Here is a 21,480-nt window from a genome sequence, read left to right as displayed (position 1 = left end):
AAAATATAACTTGGTACGTGCCGGGAAGCGGGATGATTAACCTCATGACTCACCGAACAGTAGGATGTGCCAGCATGGAAGGCGCAGTTAACACAAAACCCAACATTCTCGTGCATTGCATAGCAAAGCTGAGATTAATCAACAATTACCCAAGTAAAACCCCAACGACTCTGTTTATTGGCCGCCACTTCCAGGAATAATTTATTCTCCATCAAATACCAGGTTAATAAACAACTAAATTAGTACCCCCAAACCCTAAATACAATGATGGTACACCCAAAACATTCACATGTATTTGTCTTGCATCCAGGGTCCAGGGATGACCCCACCTCTATTCCTTATATCCAGTAAAAGTCAAAACAAAAAAAATGTACAAACTGCTCCAGTCGCCACATTAAGCCTCGATACCCAGTTAGAAAATTTTCTATACCAACCTAACAGAAAAAAAAAAAAAACATTAGCGACCTCCAATGAGAAGGAATGTAACTACAGTATCATGCCTTTTTTTGTTGACAAGCCTCAACAATTTCTGTGATATTAAAGTAAAAACCTTATAGCATCATCTGTTAACAACTGCACAAGAAACTGGGAACATTCTTGTTATACGAGGTTCAAATCTTTTACTTCTTATTTGGACTACTTCAGCGAATAATTCTACTACCCAGAGAAGCAGACATATATATTGCAAATTTTATTCATTGACTGCTGGCAAAGAACTACTTTAGACAAGCTTCTAACAAGAAGCCTACACAGCTATGCTTACTCACTGCGACTCCCATCTTATCTGAAAATCTCGACTACTGTAGATGTTTTGTGTTACATATGAATATATGTCAGACAACAACTAAATTTTGGGAAATGCAAATAAGAGAACCTAACATGATGTGTAAGCTCTAAAGCCAATCGAAGCACAAACAAGCTTTATAAGAATGAATATTCAACTTCATGATGTGCTTAGAAACTAACAGCATATTAATTTGCTCTTATTTATCCTGTTATAATCTGCAACATTTTTATCCTATTGTGATCGAACTCCAGATGGTGTCATTAATGAATGGGAAGGGATCTTCTATGTCATTCTTTCCCTTTTCATTTGGTAAAAGACATGCCCACTTGCAAATTAACAACTTTAATCACATGCAAACAACAAACTACAAGGAAACTGGAACAGTAACACAGGGGAAAAGGACTAATCAGTTATGCTCACCATCAGATGTCCTCTATGCAGATCCCTCCTGGATCAAATAGAACACTTGAAAGCTTGTAAACCATTGAGGCAACAAAGCATCAATGCTGGTGTTTTTCTTTACATCAACCAGACGACCGATAACCCCACCTCAGTATAAATCATGATTTCTGGATGGCAGCTTTGCCAAACTAATGCAAACTCAGTTACCCCGTTATGATGTCCAAACTACTCAGAATCAGTATCTATTGATAAACAGAGTCGAGGCCTAACAGACCGAGGCTGGCGAGGATGAGAAAATATATTTTCTATCCTTCTTGGATTTAAATCAGCTCCGCTACGTCTTTCAATGTTTGTGCTCAGAAATGCAGAAGCTGCAAAAAACGAGTAAAGGAATTATGCCAATATTTTGGACCAACTGAGCAATCACAACAATAATTGCTGATAATACATGATGATAGTGGTGGGAACACCCAACAATAACCACTAGCAGACAAAAGACCTGGATGTTCCTGCATATGTTCCAACCAAGCATAACCCCTGTTATACAGGCGACCATAACAGACAGCAAAATCCATAGAAATTGTAACTACCAAACCACCCTAGAGATGGGCTGATAATAGAAGACAGGCTTAGAAGCATTTGGTATAATAAATATCTTGATACTACGCAAATTCCTTCAAAATTGGTAGTGTTACTAAAGAAAAGAGAAAGCAGGCCCGGTGTGAATCGACATTTGCTACAAGTATAAGCTTAGCAATACAATTGGTGATGTGGGTCTCTGCAGCCCCTAAAAAATGCATTAAGAGCAAAAACTAATGAACTCTTTACTCATGAAACAAAAAGGTGGAATAATCATGCTTGGTAACTTAGTTGAAGAGATACTCAAGGATCACCAAAGGTTAGCAGCAACTATGTTTCCAGTAGTCTTATCCACATTGTGCTAATTCATCACTGTTTTCTTTCCAGTCAGTAATCAGTTCACAACAAAATTATGTTAAGATAATTGTTAGCCAATTTAACTAGTTATGAAAACATGGAAAAGCAAAGTATCACGCACGGATATAATATCATACAAGGAAATAATTCAACTGAAAAAAAATATGACTAAGCAAATGGATAGAAATTTTAAGTTGTTGGTAAAAATATTTCAAGAGTAAACCATTGCCTTAGAATATAACTGTCACATGAATAAAGAACTAAACTCGGAAAAGGGAGACAAACCAGCATCGGTCAATGGTTCGATCCCTGTCTCTGTTGATGGAATTTGTGGCTGTGAATTGACATCAGCAGGTGCAGGCTCTTCGTTACCACCTCCACCCGCTGCGAGTGTAAGGGATATCCAATCATCAGACTGAACCCCATTTGGTGCATTAGCACGCTCGCTAAGTTCTTCCTGAAGAGGAACAGAGGAAGGTTGACTTGGAAGAAAAATTTGCAAGGATGGATCATCGCCAACCAAAGCCAGTGGGTTATCAACCAAACTTCCATGCATTTCATTACTATTCCGGCAGACTGAAAGAGCAGGAGTTACCGAAGCCTCCTCTACGCCAACATTACAATCAAGAGAATAGTCATTTGGTGCTAAGCCAAAGGAATTGTGTGAACCAACAAAAGTATTATGGACATCAGTATCATTCCCAAAAAACTGGAAGCCTTGTTCAGGTTGTTGATAAGAAGAATGCATTTGCCAGTTATTCATCTCAAAATCATCAACATTGTTACTCAATAAACCAAGGCCACTTGTACCAACGCCGGCATCTTCCTGGTACCTTTCAGTATATCCAATACCATTAGTGGTGAAAGGAAAACCACTACCATTTGCAGTGGTAGTATTGTCATAGACAGCTGGTGGACAAACCATAGCATCATTCTCTTCATCAGAATCACTAAGAACAATGACGTCTGTGGCATTATGTTGTTGCTGTGGTCTATCATCTGTATTGCATGCTTGGCCAAAATTGAGAGAGAAACTGTCAAACTCATTATTACCATTGTTCAATGATAAGTCAACATGCCTATTGCTCTCTTGGTTCACACTTGGGTCTTCCCCGTCTCTATAACTACTAGTTGGGCTATTGCTCATATGCATAATGTTGTTTAGAGCTCGGAACCCACTATTGTTTTGCATGCGATTTCCAACCACAGAAGGCTTCTTGTCATCTGCTTTGCTACTAACTTCCCAGATTCCATTTGGATTTCTCTTTATTCCAATTTTCAAAGATTTCTGTCCATCAGAAGTACCTTCCATCATTTGTTCATTTCCATTTTGCATGGCAGGTTTGACATCTTCCTTAGGATTACAAAGGGTACCATCAGGCATATGCCACTGAGATAATTCTCTACTTGCAGCATCACCCTTCACACGCCAAGATCCGTCAGGCTTAACATCAACCTCATTGACATCCTCATTGCAATTGCGCAACTGCATCCAAAAGAAAAATAATCACAAAATGCTGTGGATCTGACAAAAAGATTTAGAGGTACAATGAAAACTTACCAGAGAAGTAATCCTATTGAAGTAAGGATCAATCATCAAGCTCTCAAGAGAGTAATTCTTTAAACATATTGGACATTGCCACTGTATAGAAACAAGAGAAAAGAGCAATCAGAGGATATAAAAGGAAAATATGAAAGCATCAACATGTCAAAAGGTGGGTTGTGAGCTCCAGAAAAAAGTAACTCTTTCCTGGATGAACACACATGTATCTGAAGGATGAGCATCAGGGAACACAAGATCTAACCTTGCGGGACCGTTGATTCAATTCCACGAAAGTTTCAAGATCAAAACAACCCATGTGAATGCAAGGCTTGAATCTCCCAGCAATCCTCATTCTGGATCCACTATTCTGAAGACATGTTAGAAAACAAATTAGATTAGTCTCCAATTTTGCATCACAAGAAAGGCTTAGCCTTACACACATCTTGACATGACATTAGAACCTATATGTGCTAAAACTACTCCAGATCAATGAACAATGGACATCAATAACCTGATAGAATGACTATATCTGCATACTGTAGTGTACACTTAACAAACATATGTTAAGCTAACTAAACAGTTATACGTAACAAAAACTCACAGGGCAACGAAGGTTGACTGTAACAGACTCCGCAACCACTTCCAAATCACTGTCACTATCAGCATTCTCTGCAGTGTCTCCACCTCCGAGACAGCGCCGAACACGAGCAAGAGCATGCTCAAAAGACTCTCCTTCAGCTTCCTTTGGAACTAAGTTCAAAACCTGGTTAAACAATAGCTCAATTAGAATCAGAAAAGGTGTTAGCTAAGAGAGTTGTTGGCCTTTCTAGAGGAATGAAACATCTCAAGGAAATAAAGACAGCGCTTAGCATTCCCCCTTTCATTATTATGCTTAAAATATACGTTTCTTCCTTTAAGCAAAGAGGAGGGTAATAAAATTTCAGACATTTCCAGGTAATAACTTTATTAAATTTTGTAATTCATCAGAAAATGTTAAACTAAACCATGCATGACTACTTCAATAGGAACATGTAACATAATACGACCATAATGTACATACTGCTTAAAAGTAGAGCAAAATTGTTTCTTTTGAAAACAGAGGAGTAAGCACTTCACAGCAACAATTAGGCAAGATATGTATTTATATGCTTCAATAGCGAATTTGTGGAACGAATTTCTATTAAGAACATCACCATCAAAATGGATTGAACTGGAAAGCCATTCAACAGTTCTAAACTAAAAGCAGTTTGGTGTACAAGAAACAACAGTTCAAAAAGAAACACGCGTATAATGCTCAGATCATTGAAGTCATAACTTGCAAAAATATCCCTATTAGTCATTGCCACCAACCAACAGATAAAGCTAATGTTAATCTTTGCAAACTATATGATTTTTTTTGTGGTGTAATTTGCAGTTTTCCCTATCAGTACTCAGAGCTTGACCATAATGTCAATGAAGGTTGATGGACCAAGCGGCTAACTGGATTTCTTTCCTGGTCAGATGAGTGTTGACAGCACCCTTAGAGAAGAGTGAAATTTGAGAACCGTTTGGAAAGATCTCGACAGTATAAATTCCTAATTTGATCTTGTGGCTCATAAATGTCGTTCTTGTGAAATAATTAAAAGTGCAATGATGTATACAGAGGAATATGGTTCAAGAATACAATAAACTCATGTAGAAACCTCAGTTTTGCTTGTACACATTTCAAAAGGAGATTATATTTCAATCAAATCAACAAACACATCTGGGAGAAGTGAATCTGAAAATTATCATTTCATAAATCAAAAGGTCAAATGGAAATACCTGAGCAACAGTCCTCCGTTTAGCAATTCGAACACCAAAGCAAAATGTCCGAGCATCGACCCTTGATAAGCAAATTTTATTAATTCCCTCTCTACTGCATGTGGTTATCTGCAAATAAAGGGAAAACAACCATGAGAATGATAGTACAAGCTATGCAGAACCAAAACTTTGGAAATATAATTAAAAGTAAAGCAATGTGGCAACAAGCGTTACTATATAAAGAATGCATGTGAAAGCTTGCTTCATGTAAAAATAATGCCCTATGCCTGGGAATATTTAAAATGGAAGCATAACGCCAAGTAGGAGAAGGAGGACAATATGCCACTCCATTCGTTGGGTTCAGACAAAATGCCACCCACTAGAATGCAAAGGATAAAATGCCACTCAATAGGTTACCTTCAGGATATTTTGCCACTTTGAGGGATTTTAAGACCAATATACCCTTGGCTGTGGAGAGAGGAAGAAAGAGGGGAAAGGGGAGCGCCGGAGAAGGTCAAGCTGGGCAGTGTCCGTGCTTGCCGACGGGGGGTGGTGAGTGTGCAGGGGCGGACGACGATGGGGGAGGAGGACGGCGGTGCCGTGAGCAGCGAGCGGTGAGTGGCAAACGCGCGGGGGGGGGGGGGGGGAGGGGGGGGGGAGGCGCCGGAGGTGGCAAGCTGCGAGCGCGTGAGGCCGTCCCGTCAGCGCTGCCGTCCTCCTCCCCCCATCGTCGCCGCTGTCCTCCCCCATCGCAGCTCACCCCCGCACGCTCACCGCTGCCACCGGCGAGCAGAGCCATTTCCCTTTCTTCCTCTCTCTCTCCACAGCCAAGGGTATTTTGGTCTTAAAATCCCCCCAAAGTGGCAAAATATCCTGAAGGTAACCTATTGAGTGGCATTTTATCCTTTGCATTCTAGTGGGTGGCATTTCGTCTAAACCCAACGAATGGAGTGGCATATTGTCCTTTTTCGTAGACAGGATATGCGTAATAAGAATAGAAAGCCTTACAATCATTAGAAACCAGAATAAGCAATAAGCCAAGTCTCCAGCTCTCCATATGCAAGATTCACATGGTGGCTGGTGCCCACTGGGTAAGATAGGTGATACTGTTGTGGCGACTGATGATTCAGACTCATGGCCATGATTCCTAGTGACTAGATAAGACAACAACTACTGTCAACCGATGGTTGTTCTCACAGTACTTCCTAAACTAAGAGAATGCACTATTCTTCCAAACCTTAATGCTGGTTTTCAACTGTATCACCCCTAGCTGCAAGACTCTGCAAGCTTAACTGGATCTTCAACCAGGCCCTGTTCTTTTCAGCTACTTAACTGGATTACTGTCACAGATTATTTGCTCCATGCCTCTAAAACTACGTTTTTCTCAAAAAAAAAAAAAACCTTTCTTCTACTGCATTATTTAGATCCCTTGTTCTATGCTGTATTCGTTAAGTTTATTTATCAAATATTTAATCTATATCTATGATCATGTAAATAATCCATGACAATAATCTAGTCAATAATCTGTTTCAAACTGGGCAGTAAATTTTTCTCATACTAAACACATCCAGCTAAGATTCTCAATGAGACTTTCCACCTAAGAGTTACTGCGAATATGATTTTAGGAGATTTCATAGGAGCATTAAAAATACAGAAGCAAATTTTTACAGGCCGCCACTAGAAGATAAAGCAAATTTTAACTACAGATCAATGAAAACAAGCCCAAAGGTTTTGTAACATAACATGGTTCCATTTTAAGGTTGTAACTCCACTCAATAACGTTAGGTTCTGTCAACCGGAGAACAACAAAAATGGCACAACTTAAAATAGAATAACATACAGGAATATCAAATAGGATAGCCAAATCTCTGCCAATTAGTATCTAGATCTTACCAATGTGACAGAAGGAAATTGAACTTACCAGTGGACCATCATCCCGTCCATTTATCCCTAGTAATTGAGAACCAGGTCTAGTCACTACTCGTACAGAAATACCTGAACATAAAATGAAACTAATGTTACACAGATAGTAACTTATTTTAAAGAAAGACCAACGTGAAGTATTAACCAACAACAGCATAACTGCACAACATATAAGACAATATTTAAGCTGGGATGCAATTCAAATATGAAAGTGAATCAAATTGTGCTACAAAATCATCAACAATACCATTAACATGCAATTCTGCATATTGGGGCCACTGCATCCTGAACTGAACTTTGTCATTCAAAAGCATGCACCAAACCTGTCAACACATTCACTGCTTCAGATAGTATAAACAAACAATATATGCATGCATATCTTAGATTTATGCAAGGAAAAAAACAATACGAAATGAATTAAACCATGTTTCATCATTGGACAAAATGAATTCGAAATCAGCCTGGTCCACATAAATTCAAACTTTTGCACAAAGAAAATTTCTTTGTACAATGCTAGCAAGTAGCATCCACATGGTACAGATGAAAATTTGCAACAACACAAAGTAAATACAGTTGGCTTGTAACAGAACAAATTAAGAATATTTCATGTTACATAGAGAACATAACTTATCCACAGTGCTTTGTCTTCACAATACAACCAATGAAAACAATTGCACAATAGACGCATTACTCATATTGTGTGAATTCCATGTTACAAAAGGAAAATGAATTGGTCAAAGGTTTGCCTTCACCATTGATAAGAGCTATTCATATAAGCCTAAAATCAACAAAAAAACTTATGAACGTCCTAAACAACTGAGTGGCATAAACCCATATGGTTTCTTACTTGGTACTCAAGAGCATTATGATATTACAATATTGACGCAATATTAAGTTGAACTGAGGACTCCAAAACTCAAGCATATTTAACTTAGCTTTGTAGAATAGAACAAACCTGGAGGTCATATTCTTGTCTCTGGACAGTTTCTCTATCTGATCGAGAAAGCTGGAAGCTTTTCTCCACACTTTGAGGTACACTTGTTCTAAAGATATGAGAGGATTAATAAGGATGTCATACATCACAAGTAACACATGATCATTAAACGAGACAATTTAGAGTAAATAGAATAGCAATTGAACCTTCTAAGCATACTGTTGTCCATAAATGTGCTAGACAAAATGTTGTATAGTCACAGATAACGTTAACTGGAGAATTTACCATATGTTACAAGGATTATTATAATGTGACAAGTAACTACTAAGAAGAGCCTTGTACAATATATGGAGAGGCATGTGACAAAGTAAACTCATGACTATCAAGTATCAACAATGGATTTTACCTACGTATGTAATTATGAGCCGTAGTGTAACTGTAAACATTCTATGATTGTGCAACAATGAAAAAAATTTAAGAGGCATGATGAAAAAAGTGTCATGAACTGTTTTTCTATTTGAAGGAGTGACTGAAAGGGAGAGCCTAGCGAGCTACCAGTGAATGTAAATAAAGGTGTTGGAAAAACTGCCATTTTTGCAAAGACGAAATAGAGAAAGAAGAGCATCAATAATAAATAAATAGTCAGCCACGGATTATTATCAGTTAAAATGTTGCCAGTAAGAAGAATCCATTTATACCCACCCATCATTTGTAACACCAGATGACACGAATTTCACTGGGAGTAATGGATTTCCAGCAGTGACCCAAAATCTGCAAATTCAAAGCATGTAGCTGCAGCAAATCAAAACTTAATCCCATTTTGTAGAATATATGGTGATAAACTGGAAACCATTTTGTACAAGTTTCAAAAAATCCCCAAGTAATCTCATGCACAGAGGAGGTGATACATTATTAAACTGTGTGAAATCAGAAGATCAAAACTAATTTCATTAATGAGATATGAAATTGAGAAACAACAAGGTAAAAGCCACACATCTTGAATTCTTGATGTTTGTCTTTTCGTTCACTGTTTTCCATTTTCATATCTCACAAGCAAAATCAAGTTTGCACATGGAATTACAAGAGCATGTACTATCACCTTCCCTAAATATGTTTTTGTTTTGATTTTTCTTTAAAAAATGCAGTGGTTTCCACCACAGATTTACCTGCTTAACCCCACCCAAAGAAAAATCAAATAGTAGAAAGACATACGGGTCTGCCCGACTCAGTCGGCATAATTCACAGTAGAAAACGGGTGGAACTTCAGCGCTCTCCCCAGGCTTATCTGGAATGAGTACACAATTCAAATGTTGCCACACTTGGCATCGCTGATCTTCACACTGCAGAAAGACATGATACATGATTTAAATAATAATAATAAAAAGAGGGATGGCACATGCCGTAACGATCTTTCAAAAAGAAAGGAATGTAAGAAATAAAAAATGTTATAATACCTGGATCATGCTGTCATTAACCATTGTGCTACTGCAAATGCAGCGAACTTTGGCCTCTGGCTGGAAAGAGTCATAGGCTTCCTCTATAGGCCTGAAACTGAAATCTGATCCGCTGTGGCTCCTGGTGGCTAGATCAGGAGCACATTGGATTTGCATTTTCCTGCTAATGAAGGCATAAAGATCTCAAAAGAGAAGCACCACTGATTTCATCTCAAATATCCACACTATTATGCCACATGGTCAATTTTATGAAACAATGAAATTTAACCTGTATGTATCATCAACAATTTTTGCCACTGCCTCCTTGGTGAGAGAATTTTTCCTTCCCCATCCATGATGCCTTTGACCTGCAACAAGAAAAGAACACACAAATTTAGGTTTTTAAGACTAGAAAATAGAAAAGGCATCATCCGTTCATGCTGATGGATTAGACACCACTGAAACAAATACAGGGAATGAAACAGTGCAAATTTTAGCATGTCAGTACATGACTTGATATGTAAGGTACTAACATAGACCAGGGAAGCAGAAACAACAGACAAATGCATACCTTGCTCATCTGTTAAGAGTGCCAACACCCTATCAATAAGATCCTGTGAGAATATAAGAGAAGTATATCAGAAAACAAAAGACAACGAGCTAAGAAATAGCTCATTGAAATGAGCTCTTCATATCAGACCACCATTACCACCAAAGATCCCACCAATGCTGTATTATGAGAGTCTATACTACCGGTTCACCTCAAAAGCTTACATCTCATATTCTCATTTAGTTGAAACTGCCGTCTGATAGATGGTGATGTAAAAAAGATTAACAGGAACAAAATTTGCTGACCTGCTTCTTTCCTTGCTTTGGTAAGCCGAGCTGATTTAATATATCTTTGAGTTCCTTTATTCTAAAGTATGCCAGTTTATCCTGCAATGAAAAAGGCAAAGGGGTCAATGCTAAAGTTACCAAAGCAATTCATTTGGCATGACACATACATAAGGTACAACTGGCGTTTGATCCATGGACTAAATACTGGGATCAATTCCAAATCAAAGCAGAGATACTCTTGCCTGGAATTAAGCATGACGCAACTAACCATGCTAAATTAACTGTCATGGAACACAAGGACCCAAACTACCAAACTGAAGAAAGTGAAAATTAGCAATTTTCTGAGCAACTTATTTAGTGATTAGTATGACATGAAACATCTGGATGCTTCCCGTATGATACAAAACCATACAGCATGGGACAAACTACGGATCAAGCAAATGTGGGGGATTTGCCAACAAGCGAAAGCGCCAGCCTAAGCAATTGAACTGCCCAGTGAAGCCCCTCGCCAGGTGCTATACTGAAATCACCGATTAATCCGCAACCCTAAACGCCAGAGAGCTAGGCACTAATAAACTCCACAGCAACCACTGGAAAAAAAAAACTAAAACTATCGACAAAACTAACTAATCATCTCATCATCTACAGGCAAACACGGCGAGCAAGGGCGGGGCCAGGCACGCCGCAACCTTCCCCGCCCCAAAACAGACGCGCGCGACGCAACGAATCCCCTCCCCCCCCCCGGCGCCGAATTACGCCGCGGAATCGGCGGAGATCGGGGTCGAATTTACCGGCGGGCGGGGGAACGCGAGTCTACCTTGCAGCTGGAAACCAGGTCCGCCATCGGCGCCGCCGCCTCGGTTCGCCCGCCTCCCTACTCCCGCACCACCACCACCTCCGCCGCCGCCACGACCATGTGCGGGGGGGAAACCGATCGGAAGGGGGGGCCCAAACCGCCGCCGCAGGGGGCAAGACGAGATCCGGCGGGCGGCGCAGCGAATTGGGGAATGGCGACTCCACACGCGCAGCAAGCCGCAACCCACTTTCCTCTCTCGCGTCGGCTCGACGAGGAGGGGGTAGTTCGTTGTGGTTTGTTTTTTTTTTCTCTTCTCTCTCCTATTCAGCCGCCGCGGCGGACGTATCGGCTGCTATCAAATCTGGTTTTGGGGCCGTACGTACGAGTCCGCGACCGGAACGAGGGGGGTGGTGGGTTGGTCAGGTCGCCTCTCCCACTTTAATTGCTACGCGCACACCACCGTCGCAGCTATCTCGAGTGGGACCTTGGGAGTGAGATTGACCCGCCACGTCATATCGTACAGTGGATGGGCCGTGTTGCCACTTGCCACGTGGAGATAAACCTGATGTGCTGTATATGGGCTAAATTCACTTTAGGTCCGTCAATTTGGCGCTGAGTCTAAAATTCATCCCTGAAAAAAAATATCAGGTATAACCCATCCCCAACTCTTGGTACCGTAGCAACTTTGGTCCTAAGGCAGTATAACTCCCAATTTCATCCGACGTGGCGCATTGAGTCCACTTGTGCGACACGGTCACCATGAGATTCCGCTCATCGTGAGGCCACTTGAGCTCCTGGCGAAGAAATCCCCTCGCCATCGTTACCTCCCCTACTACCAAGCCCGGCTGTCTGGGGTCGTTTCGTCAGAATGATGCCCATTTACCATCTCCCAGCGGTATGTCCGAGTTAGCACATCTGACTAGAGTCAATGTGCCACGTCGAACAAAACCCAGGACTCGTATTGCCTTGAGATCAAAGTTGATACGGTATTGGGAGTGGGGGATGGGTTATACTGGTATTTCAGTTCGACGAATTTCAAACTCAGGGTCAAATTAAGGGATCAAAGTGAACCTATTCTAACCTGTTGGTTCCTGATAGTTAGGCCAGATTTAGCCGGCTTGCAACATGGAGGTAAACATGGGCCGTATATGGGCTTTGTTGGGCACAGATTTAGCCCAACTAGCTAACGGACCTTATTTAGTGTAGACTAAACTGGGCCTTAATTATTATACGTTCAGTGTAGCCCAACTAGCTAATGGACCAAGTTGTCCAGTTTATAGAGGGGTGATGTTCGATTGTATTGTACTTTTGTCAGTTTGTCAACCTTTTATTTTGCTTATCTTCCCGTCCTAAAACGATAAGTTTATTTCTACTTATCCTATACATATATATCTATATCTATACCTACTTTTTTTTTTAATTTTTCAATCGTCACATAATACGTTTTCGTCCGTAGGCAGGGCGCCTTCCTGCCCTTGCTGAGTGACGCCCTCCATCTTTCATGTCGCGTACAATGCACAAAGAACATAATCGGAAATCAGAAACTGATACAAAATCCAACCAGGTAATTACTACTTTAGAGAACCCAAGGAAAATGGGGAAAGGGAAGAAAGAAAAAAGCCCAGCCAACCTTGAAGTATCACATCGCCAATGTCTCATAAGCCTCAATCTGTATCACAAAACAAGAAGAAGCTCAATCCGAGCCAGCTCTGTCAGCATCACATATTGATGCCCACAACATGCCCAAATGGATGCCTAAATCAACAAAATCATCCTATATATGAACTGAATCAAACCAAATCAATGCCCACAGCATGCCCAGAAGGATGCCTAAATCAACAAAATCATCCTATCTAAGAACTGAATAAAACAAAAAAGATGTGAATCATTAATGTCCTAGTCCCAACCAAAGAAACTAGCTTCTCAAACCGACAACATGCTGAGGTCATCGACGCCACCATGCGCCATTGTTTGCTCGAGGCCGAGGACGAGGACACCGCTACTCCTGCTACCTGAGGCTGAGGCCTCTGCTCACCGGGGTCACCGCCGCTTACATCGAGGCCGTTGCTCGACGATGCCGAGGTCGATGCTCGTCGGGCAGTTGTTCGCAATCAGTGCTGAGGTTGTCGCCTCTCCCGCTGCTAGACAGGGCTGAGGTCGCTATTCGCCGAGGCCACTACTTGCCGTCGGGCTGGGGCCACCGCCGCCACTACTACAAAATGAATTTTTCCTAGTGGCCACTTTCAGTTTTCTCTGGCTATTAACGCTACCGCCAGTGACCAATGGCAAGTGAAAATACACCATCTTCACTAGCGGCCATCAACCGCTAGTGATACATAATTTTCACTGGCGGATGCGCCAGCGAAAATCGTTTATGCCAGCGGTTAGGTTAAGACAGCCATCTGCGAAAATACGATTTTTACAGGTGGCCGGTTAAGACAACCGTCAGGCAAAGATAAATTTTGGAAAACAAAAAAAAACTCACATGAATATGGCTGCTCATTTCCACAAATCCAGCGCCGGCCCTGGAGGGGGGGACAAGCGGTGTGGCCGCTCTGAGCCCCCAAAATCGCAGGGTCCCCTCCCCTCCCCCCAAGGCGAAAGAGGCAAAGCGTCACGCACGACGCGCGGTCAAGAGACCAGGGCCTATTTGGTTCCATGGGCTAATTATTAGCCCCCACCTTTTAGTCCTGAATTAGCCCACAACGATCCAAACAAGTGGACTAATTTGGGGCTAAAATGAATTAGCCTCCTCAAAACATTAGCCCCTCCAAAGGGTGCTAATGGGGCTAATTTTCTGTGGAGACCATAAAAAACAGCCTTATCTCCCCCTCTTTCTCTCCCTTCTTTGTACTCTCTCTTTACCTTTTAGCCCTAAATTAGCCCATGGATCCAAACATATCTTTTTTTTGAACGACTCGCACGAGACGGTGCGAAGTTCTAATGATAGAACAGGAAAAAATTACAAGATTACAACCCTAGAGGGTCGTAACCAGGAAAAATATACCACCACCCACACACCGGCATCGCCAACACACAAGCCCAGGAGAAGGCTAGCATCGGACCGGGCGCCGCTAAGCGTGGCCGACCGCCACTAGACCAACAAAGGGACACAGACAAGATCGCCCCCTAGGGGATGCCAAAACGACGTCTACAAGAACAGAAGCGACGGAAAAGCCGCTACCGCCATCCATCGGGACTCGAAGAAGCCAAGACTGGGCTTTCGCCCGGCAATCACCCTTGAGGGGTGAGACAGCACGACAACGCCCTCAAGAGGGGGAATGAACTATCATTGTCGGTCCGGCCATGGCCGGATTGAGTTTTCATCCGCCGCTCACCACCTGCAAATCCACGGCTGACGCACCGATGCCCCACCACCACACAAGCTCTGCCAACCTGTAGGACCCCTGCACCGGCATCTCCCGCCGGCCAGCCTTCGAGCGCCAAAGATCGCGCCACACCCACCGGCAGCTCCTCCTCACACCTAGGTCGCCTCCTCCACCGCCGGCCGCGCCTCTCACGCCAAAGCCGGCCTCCTCCACCAGACGCGCCTCTCGCGCCAATCCGACCTCCCTCCATCGGCCGCGCCTCTCGCGCCAATCTGACCTCCCTCCATCGATCGCGCCTCTCGCGCCAATCCGACCTCCCTCCATCGGCCGCGCCTCTCGCGCCAAGCCGGCCTCCATCTCTGCCGCCTGCGCCTCTCGTGCCGAGCCGGCCTCCACTGCCATCGTCTGCGCCAAGCCGGTCTTCGACCCCTCCACCAAACGATGAAGCACCGGCCAAATGTAGCCATCTCCCATGCCCTCGGCTGGCCGTCCGAGGCCGTCATGCCTCCGATGACCGCAGTCACGGCCGCCACCACCATAGCCGCTGTTGTTGAACGCCCAACCACCTCGTTGTTGCCATCCTCACCTCGCACCTCCACTTGCTGCCGCGAGCGATCCGCATCCGCCGACGTCACCAGCGCCTCCCCAGACACGGCCGCCACAAGTCGACCGCTGTCACCGCTGCCACCGACGCTAGCCACCGCCTCCACGAACCGCCGCCACTGCCAGCGGCCGCTTCACTGTCGCCGTCCGCCTCCGCGTCGCCGCCAAGTCCTCCGTCAGCGTCGGCAGCCGACCCCGTCGCCGTCAACTGCCGTGACCACCACCATCGCCGCCGTCACCAACTGCCGTCGCCAGCCGTCGCAAGTCAGCCGCCGTCGCTGACCACCATCGCCGGCCACCCTCTAGATCCGGCCAAGAGGCGCGGATCTGGGGGAGACCACCGCCGTCGCCACCAAGCACCGCGCCGTTGCTGGCTTGCCGCGCAGGGACCACCGCCGCCGCCTTCGCGCCCTCTGCTGACGCCATCCATGCCGCCATCGCTATCCCCGCCGCCTGCAACCACCACCGCCCGGCGCCGTGCACCCCTGCCTTCGCCGTCACCCTCCCCGTTGCCATTGCTGCCACCCTCCCCGCCGCCAGCCGCCACCCTGCCAGATCTGGCTAGAGCGGCCTGGATCTAGCGGCCACCGCCGCCCCGTCGTGGGTGCTCCCCTGCCCGCCCGAAGAGAGGTCGACAAGAGGCCCCGCCGCCGCCGTCCTTGTGGCCGCCCCTCTCCTCCCCCTCCGCCTTGCCGCCGTCCCGTGCCGCCCCAGGGGAGGGCGATGCGAGAGTGCTGTGGCTGTCTTGTGCGTGCAGAAAATTAACGCAGGATATGGATACAAATATATCACCTTAGGCTAATGTTTAGCATACCAATTCAAGACTAAATATTAGCTCTTAAAGTTAGCCCTGCGCTAATCTTCCGAACAAGGCCCGAGCGGATGCAGAAGGCGGCGTCGCGAGATGCGTGGAAACAGAAAAAGAAAAGCACGCGTGATTGCCGCCGCCAACCGCGCTTCGTCTCGTCGCACCCTCAACCCCAGCCATCGCGACTCGCCATCGCCGTTGCCCTGCCCCTGCGCCCGTCGCCGACACGCTGTCCTGCCGCGCGGGTGCGCAGCCTTGTTGCCCGGCTGCTGCGTGGCTGCGCAGCCAGCGCCCGTCGCCACGACGCCATCGCCCATCGGCCGGCCTCTGCCCTCCTGCCTCTTGCCTGACGCCATCGCTGCCTCCTGCCTGATCGACCCAGCCCCAGTGACAGCCCGTCAGGTAGACCGAGACTCAAGTTTTTCTAGACCTAGCTTGTTAACTTCTTTTGATTGTTTATGTAATTATGTTTGATAGATCGAATCGTCCTCATCTCTCCGTCGTCGAATGCATATGTAGCATAAATTATTTTTTAATGCAATTTAAATTTTATAGCAATAACTCATGTATATATATAATATCTGCTTATTGATTATTAGTATTATACAGCAGTATGTTAAGGGCCCTAAATTTAGTTTCACAGGGCCCTAAAAACTCAGGTTGTATTTCGATTTTCATCTGTTACTTTTCCTTTCCTTAGCTTGTTGATGAGACCCTGAATTGTTCTAGTAATCAGCTCGCAATTATCGTATATTCTGTCGTTCCTTGGCGCAAATACTATTTTAATTTGCTGCACCTTGTAGTACCACCGTCTTATTATTTACAGTTTACAAATTACTCCCTCTGTTTCAAAATGTTTGACACCGTTGATTTTTTAGCACATGTTTGACCGTTCGTCTTATTAAAAAATTTTGTGAAATATGTAAAACTATATGTGTACATGAAAGTATATTTAACAATGAATCAAATTATATGAAAAGAATAAATGATTACTTAAATTTTTTGAATAAGACGAATGGTCAAACACGTACTAAAAAGTCAACGGTGTCAAATTTGACACGGGATAATAAAGACTAAGCAAATATGAGGCTGGACCTCCCGGCCAACTCAAAACCAAAGAAGACAAAGAAAAATGGTGGAATGAAAACTGATTTACATGAAGATAATGGCCAAGCTGTAGATGTAACAACAAAGACCGTGCTGGATCCATGGAATCCTTATTTTCCTTTATGGCCACCAGAAATTCCACCAAATCTTGGTCTTAATGGAGCTATCTGTTTCATCGAGGATGTACAGTAACTATCTCTATGCTATATTAATTCCTTCACTCCTTTCTTACCTTGATAGTGGATTTTGACAAATTATCTCCATAATATCAGTGGAAGATGAAAAGGATGGCGTATCTTGCTTCCTATCGATCAACATGTGTAATCAACGCCGACTACACCCCTAAGGTCCTGCAATATTTACTAACATTAAGATGCATTGTAGCAGGATTTTATGCTTTCTTTTGCTTTATTGATGGGACAATTGATTGTCTTTCACCTCCCTTTTCAATTGGCAATTGATCCAGGCAAAAAATATTGAGTTCTATGGCATGACTTATCGTCTCCTGGAGCCCATCTTGGAAAAGGATAGCCGCTGCTGTTTCCTCCGCTTATTCGTCAAGCGCATGCATAGGCTGATTTCTGGCTTTATCATCACTCCTGAAACCTTGAACTGCGTCATCATAAAAAATGCCATGCGATGTGCCAAAGTTATCTTGGAGGGCCAGGCTCCTGAGTTCGGAGGGTTCCGAGCTAATCCTAACTGCATGAACCAATATGGTTATTTTCCCCTTCATGAAGCTGCTGAAAGTTTCTCTGTTGACATGATCAAGTTGCTCATATGCCATGGTGCATTGGCTAATCTACGCACGTCTGGCAAGAATGTCAAAGAGGGCCTACTCCCACTACATGTTGCAGTTGAAAACACTTGCTTGCATAAGTATTTGGAGGAAAATCTGTTTCCTAATCAGGAGCATCCAGATTACAGCCAGGAAGATATCTACAAAGCTATCCATCTTATGTGCCTACCTGAGATGGTTTGCCTAGCATCTCTCCCTTAATTACTAACTACTACTCCCTCCATATAAAAATATAAGGCATATTTTTTTTCTTGTTAGAACAAAGCTTTGACCAACTATTGCTTTATTACTAATATATCATTTATGTCACACAAAAGCATAATCATAAGAAAGTACTTTTGAATATGAGTCTAATAACATCAACTTTGTGTTGCAAAAAATATATTCTAATGAAGTAATTGTTGGTTAAACCCTTGTTCTAACAAAACAAAATATGCCTTGTTCGGAGGGAAGTATCTTTTGAAGCATAAGTAAGTAAGAAGTTGTTGCGATCAATATGTAAAAAAAACTGATAGTACTTAATATCTGGTATTATCTTATATTTCTACATAATAGTGAGCAATTCGTTAGTATTGTAGTGAGCATTTGTGTCTGGACCATTTTTAGGTTGAGTTTATTTAATAGAAAAGAAGAAAACACTTTCAAGTTGCTCTCAGTAAATCTTAATTCTCAAAGTATGATATTTTAGGTAAATGTGGTGATAAAGCTGAATGCTAACCTGCACCTGTATTTTGTATTTCATTGGTGGTTTTTGCAGAAGATCTTCTTGGATACTACTAGAGAACTTGCAAAACACACAAACAATCTAGTCGATGAGGTCTGGAATTACATGAAAGATGGAAAACTTATCCATTCTGCAGTTCTGCTCCTGGCAGCTCAAGATCATATCCGCTCTGGATCATCCTGCAGAAAAGTTGGTGGTAATAAGCTAGATGGTTTTGCTACTATCTTTGCTCGTATCCATCACTCTATGGCCTTAGAATGGCAGATGCATCAGAATGGACAAGCTAAGCTTAAACTTTTGTTGTCTTCATCGTTGCTTGTTAATATAATCTTCCGAGCCGGTGAAGCACTTGATGCATACATTCGAGAGCACTCTATGTTATCCTCTCTTGGGGCATCTGCAGTTTCAACTAATTTGTTCATGTTATTTGCTGTTTATATATTGCTTTTCTTTCTTTGAACCTCTCTTCTCCCTTTTGTTTTTATGTAAAAGTTGGAAAATGCCATGCAGGTGCCACATACAGAGGTCCTTGAACATGTTTCATTGATCCTAAAGGGTTTTGATTTCTGTCCCACTGGAGAAGGCATTGACGTTGGAAACATGTATTCTTTTACATTCCCTTTGACTTTCTTCAATGATTATATCTTTGTATGCAGATGCATTTTTGATTTGGGATTCATTTAATTTTTTTTGTTCAAGCTGCCCTTACACATTACCGATGCCCAACAAGGAGGTACCTGACAAATCTGGTGGGTGTGGGTCTTTTCTGTGATGTCCCAATTCATTCTTTCATAAACTCAGAAAATGAACCTATTTAATTTATCATGGAAAACAGGGAGCTCGGTTGCAAGCAAGGCAACTACAGATGTGCCTTATCTGCTTGCTGTAAAGAAAAAGGTGAGGCATAATTCTTACATTCCGACCTCTGTTGGTTCTTGTTTCATGTAGAGTTTTAATTTTACATTCCTCTTGTTTCGTCTTGAATTTTTGCAAGGGCACTGCGACAGCAGCCTTAATTTTTCTATGCACATCCCTGTTTGATACATTTAATTCTTTATATTAGATGCAGGCATCTGAAATTTTATAAGGCATTATGATATCACCATAGAATGTACTCCCTCCGGTCATAAATAATTGAAGCTCAGGACAAGATTTAAACATTTGAAATTCCAACCATCAATTTCGTATTAGAATAAGGTTATAAAATGTAATAAGTTTATGATATTATGATAGTAATTTTCACAATTTTGAAATTCACTACTAAATGCTTTAAGATAAACTTCTAAGAAAAAGAATGTAAAAGCATGTTTCACAGTTCCAGTTGCTATGTTTCTGCCATGCCGTTTACTTTTTCAGCAGCCTAACATGTTGCTGAAGTATGCTACTCAACTACTACAATTTAGCAACTTTTGATCCAACATAAACAATAACACAAGTACCTTAAGTAGTATCACATTAATTATCCATCACTGATGCAAAACATAATGTATCGTACTACCATCTCAAGTTCATGCTGCTGGCTTATAGATTCCTTCGATGAAGCGAAAAGGTTGGGGAGGTTCTATAGTCCTCCTGATGCCTAATGCTGCTTTCCGCAGCAAGAGAAAGATATCAAAACATCCTCATTTTTCACGTGCGGCTTCCCAAACTGCTAAGCGGTGTGTTTTGTTTTCAAAAAGAAAAAATCTTAGAAAGTTGCTTTAAAAATCATATTAATCTATTTTTCAAGTTTGAAGTAATTAAATCCTTATTGCCTTATGAGACAGGCTATGAGAAAGAAGAAACCACCCCATGGATGGGAGGACAGATGCAAACTCCTAAGTTATCTTCCATTTTGGAGAACAGTACTGTCGGTCCCATGGTGTCCTGCGAAGAATTTACCAAGCCATAGATTAGAGGATCAGGACAAGCATCTCTGCCAGATCAACAATCATCGGCGTAAGTTAAGAGAGGAACGGCGTAAGTTAAGAGAGGAAGCATCTTCTGCAACTCCAAACCATAATCTTGGTTTGTTTGGAAGGATTCCACACTTGAGTATTTATCAACCAAGAAGATTATTCGCTAGTGCTGCATTGACGCTTATCAAGGTGTTAAGGAATGCATGAGTAGAAAAGGTATGCCGTCTGTTTTGATTTTCTTAAAGTTCCAGAAAATGCCAAACACAATCAGCATATATAGAAGAGAAAACTAATTCTGTTATGCCGCTTCTAATTAGTAAACAAATATAGATGCTACCTCGGTAGAAACTTGCATTTCAAATAATTAGGGATAGCATGTCGAGCTAAGAGTTTTTGTTCTCAGCCAATACATATGTAAATCCTTAATTGTTCTCCTAGACTAAAATGATTCCATCTGATCTTGTGTGTGCAGGTGCTTGGGAAAATTTCATATATAATTATCCCCGGCAGCCTCAAGTTTATAGTTAATTGGTGAATCTTTTATTCAAGGATGCTGCCAGTTCAGTGGTTGGGGCTATGACTTTTGTTGTGCCATGTACTAAGCATCGTAGCCATGATTGTGTTGTGCTGTGACATGTTTCACGGTGCTCTCCTGAACAGGCCGGCTGCTTAGTATTTATGTCTGGCACATATAACAAGCTCACTGTCACGTTCGACCTTTTCTTTTGGCACGCTTGACTACCTGTAGCCCCATCGGATGAAAACATTATCCTGTTGTAATTTTGTGATTAAGGATTATTAAGGCGCGACTAGCAGTTTAGCACCATAATCACTTAATT

At 42.7% G+C, this 21,480-nt stretch overlaps 1 protein-coding gene, 1 long non-coding RNA gene and 1 pseudogene across 7 annotated transcripts; 1 reads left to right on the top strand and 2 right to left on the bottom strand.

Moving 5' to 3' along the window:
- Window positions 1–87: 87 nt before the first annotated feature.
- Window positions 88–11,682, bottom strand: LOC4337672 (E3 SUMO-protein ligase SIZ1-like). Of its 6 annotated transcripts, none has more exons than XR_010741203.1 (17): window positions 11,395–11,641; window positions 10,596–10,676; window positions 10,312–10,354; window positions 10,030–10,108; window positions 9,762–9,924; window positions 9,520–9,647; window positions 9,010–9,078; window positions 8,329–8,416; window positions 7,621–7,696; window positions 7,372–7,445; window positions 5,472–5,579; window positions 4,270–4,431; window positions 3,931–4,035; window positions 3,687–3,767; window positions 2,392–3,611; window positions 1,208–1,560; window positions 88–434 (listed from the first exon to the last, which is right to left on the bottom strand). XR_010741203.1 is itself a non-coding variant. In NM_001420071.1 (16 exons), the coding sequence occupies exons 1-16, from the start codon at window positions 11,419–11,421 to the stop codon at window positions 1,415–1,417; spliced, it is 2,631 nt and encodes an 876-aa protein (NP_001407000.1). In that variant the 5' UTR covers window positions 11,422–11,682; the 3' UTR covers window positions 1,201–1,414. The 6 variants fall into 6 exon arrangements, 2 of the variants coding, with proteins under 2 accessions (NP_001407000.1, NP_001407001.1); XR_010741204.1 differs by having other exon boundaries at window positions 9,762–9,921; XR_010741202.1 differs by having other exon boundaries at window positions 2,411–3,611; window positions 9,762–9,921.
- A 3,014-nt stretch (window positions 11,683–14,696) lies between these two features.
- LOC136356520 (uncharacterized) lies at window positions 14,697–15,104 on the bottom strand (annotated as a pseudogene).
- Window positions 15,105–16,204: 1,100 nt separating this feature from the next.
- Window positions 16,205–21,470, top strand: LOC9271761 (uncharacterized). The gene is made up of 8 exons (XR_010741627.1): window positions 16,205–16,515; window positions 17,493–18,196; window positions 18,777–19,120; window positions 19,254–19,345; window positions 19,443–19,492; window positions 19,579–19,640; window positions 20,510–20,857; window positions 21,114–21,470. It is a non-coding gene; the product is annotated as an uncharacterized lncRNA (long non-coding RNA).
- The last annotated feature ends 10 nt before the right edge of the window (window positions 21,471–21,480 follow it).

This window comes from Oryza sativa, chromosome 5 (assembly GCF_034140825.1).
Source record: "Oryza sativa Japonica Group chromosome 5, ASM3414082v1".
Lineage (NCBI taxonomy): Eukaryota > Viridiplantae > Streptophyta > Magnoliopsida > Poales > Poaceae > Oryza > Oryza sativa.
This window is presented reverse-complemented; position numbering and strand designations above follow the sequence as displayed.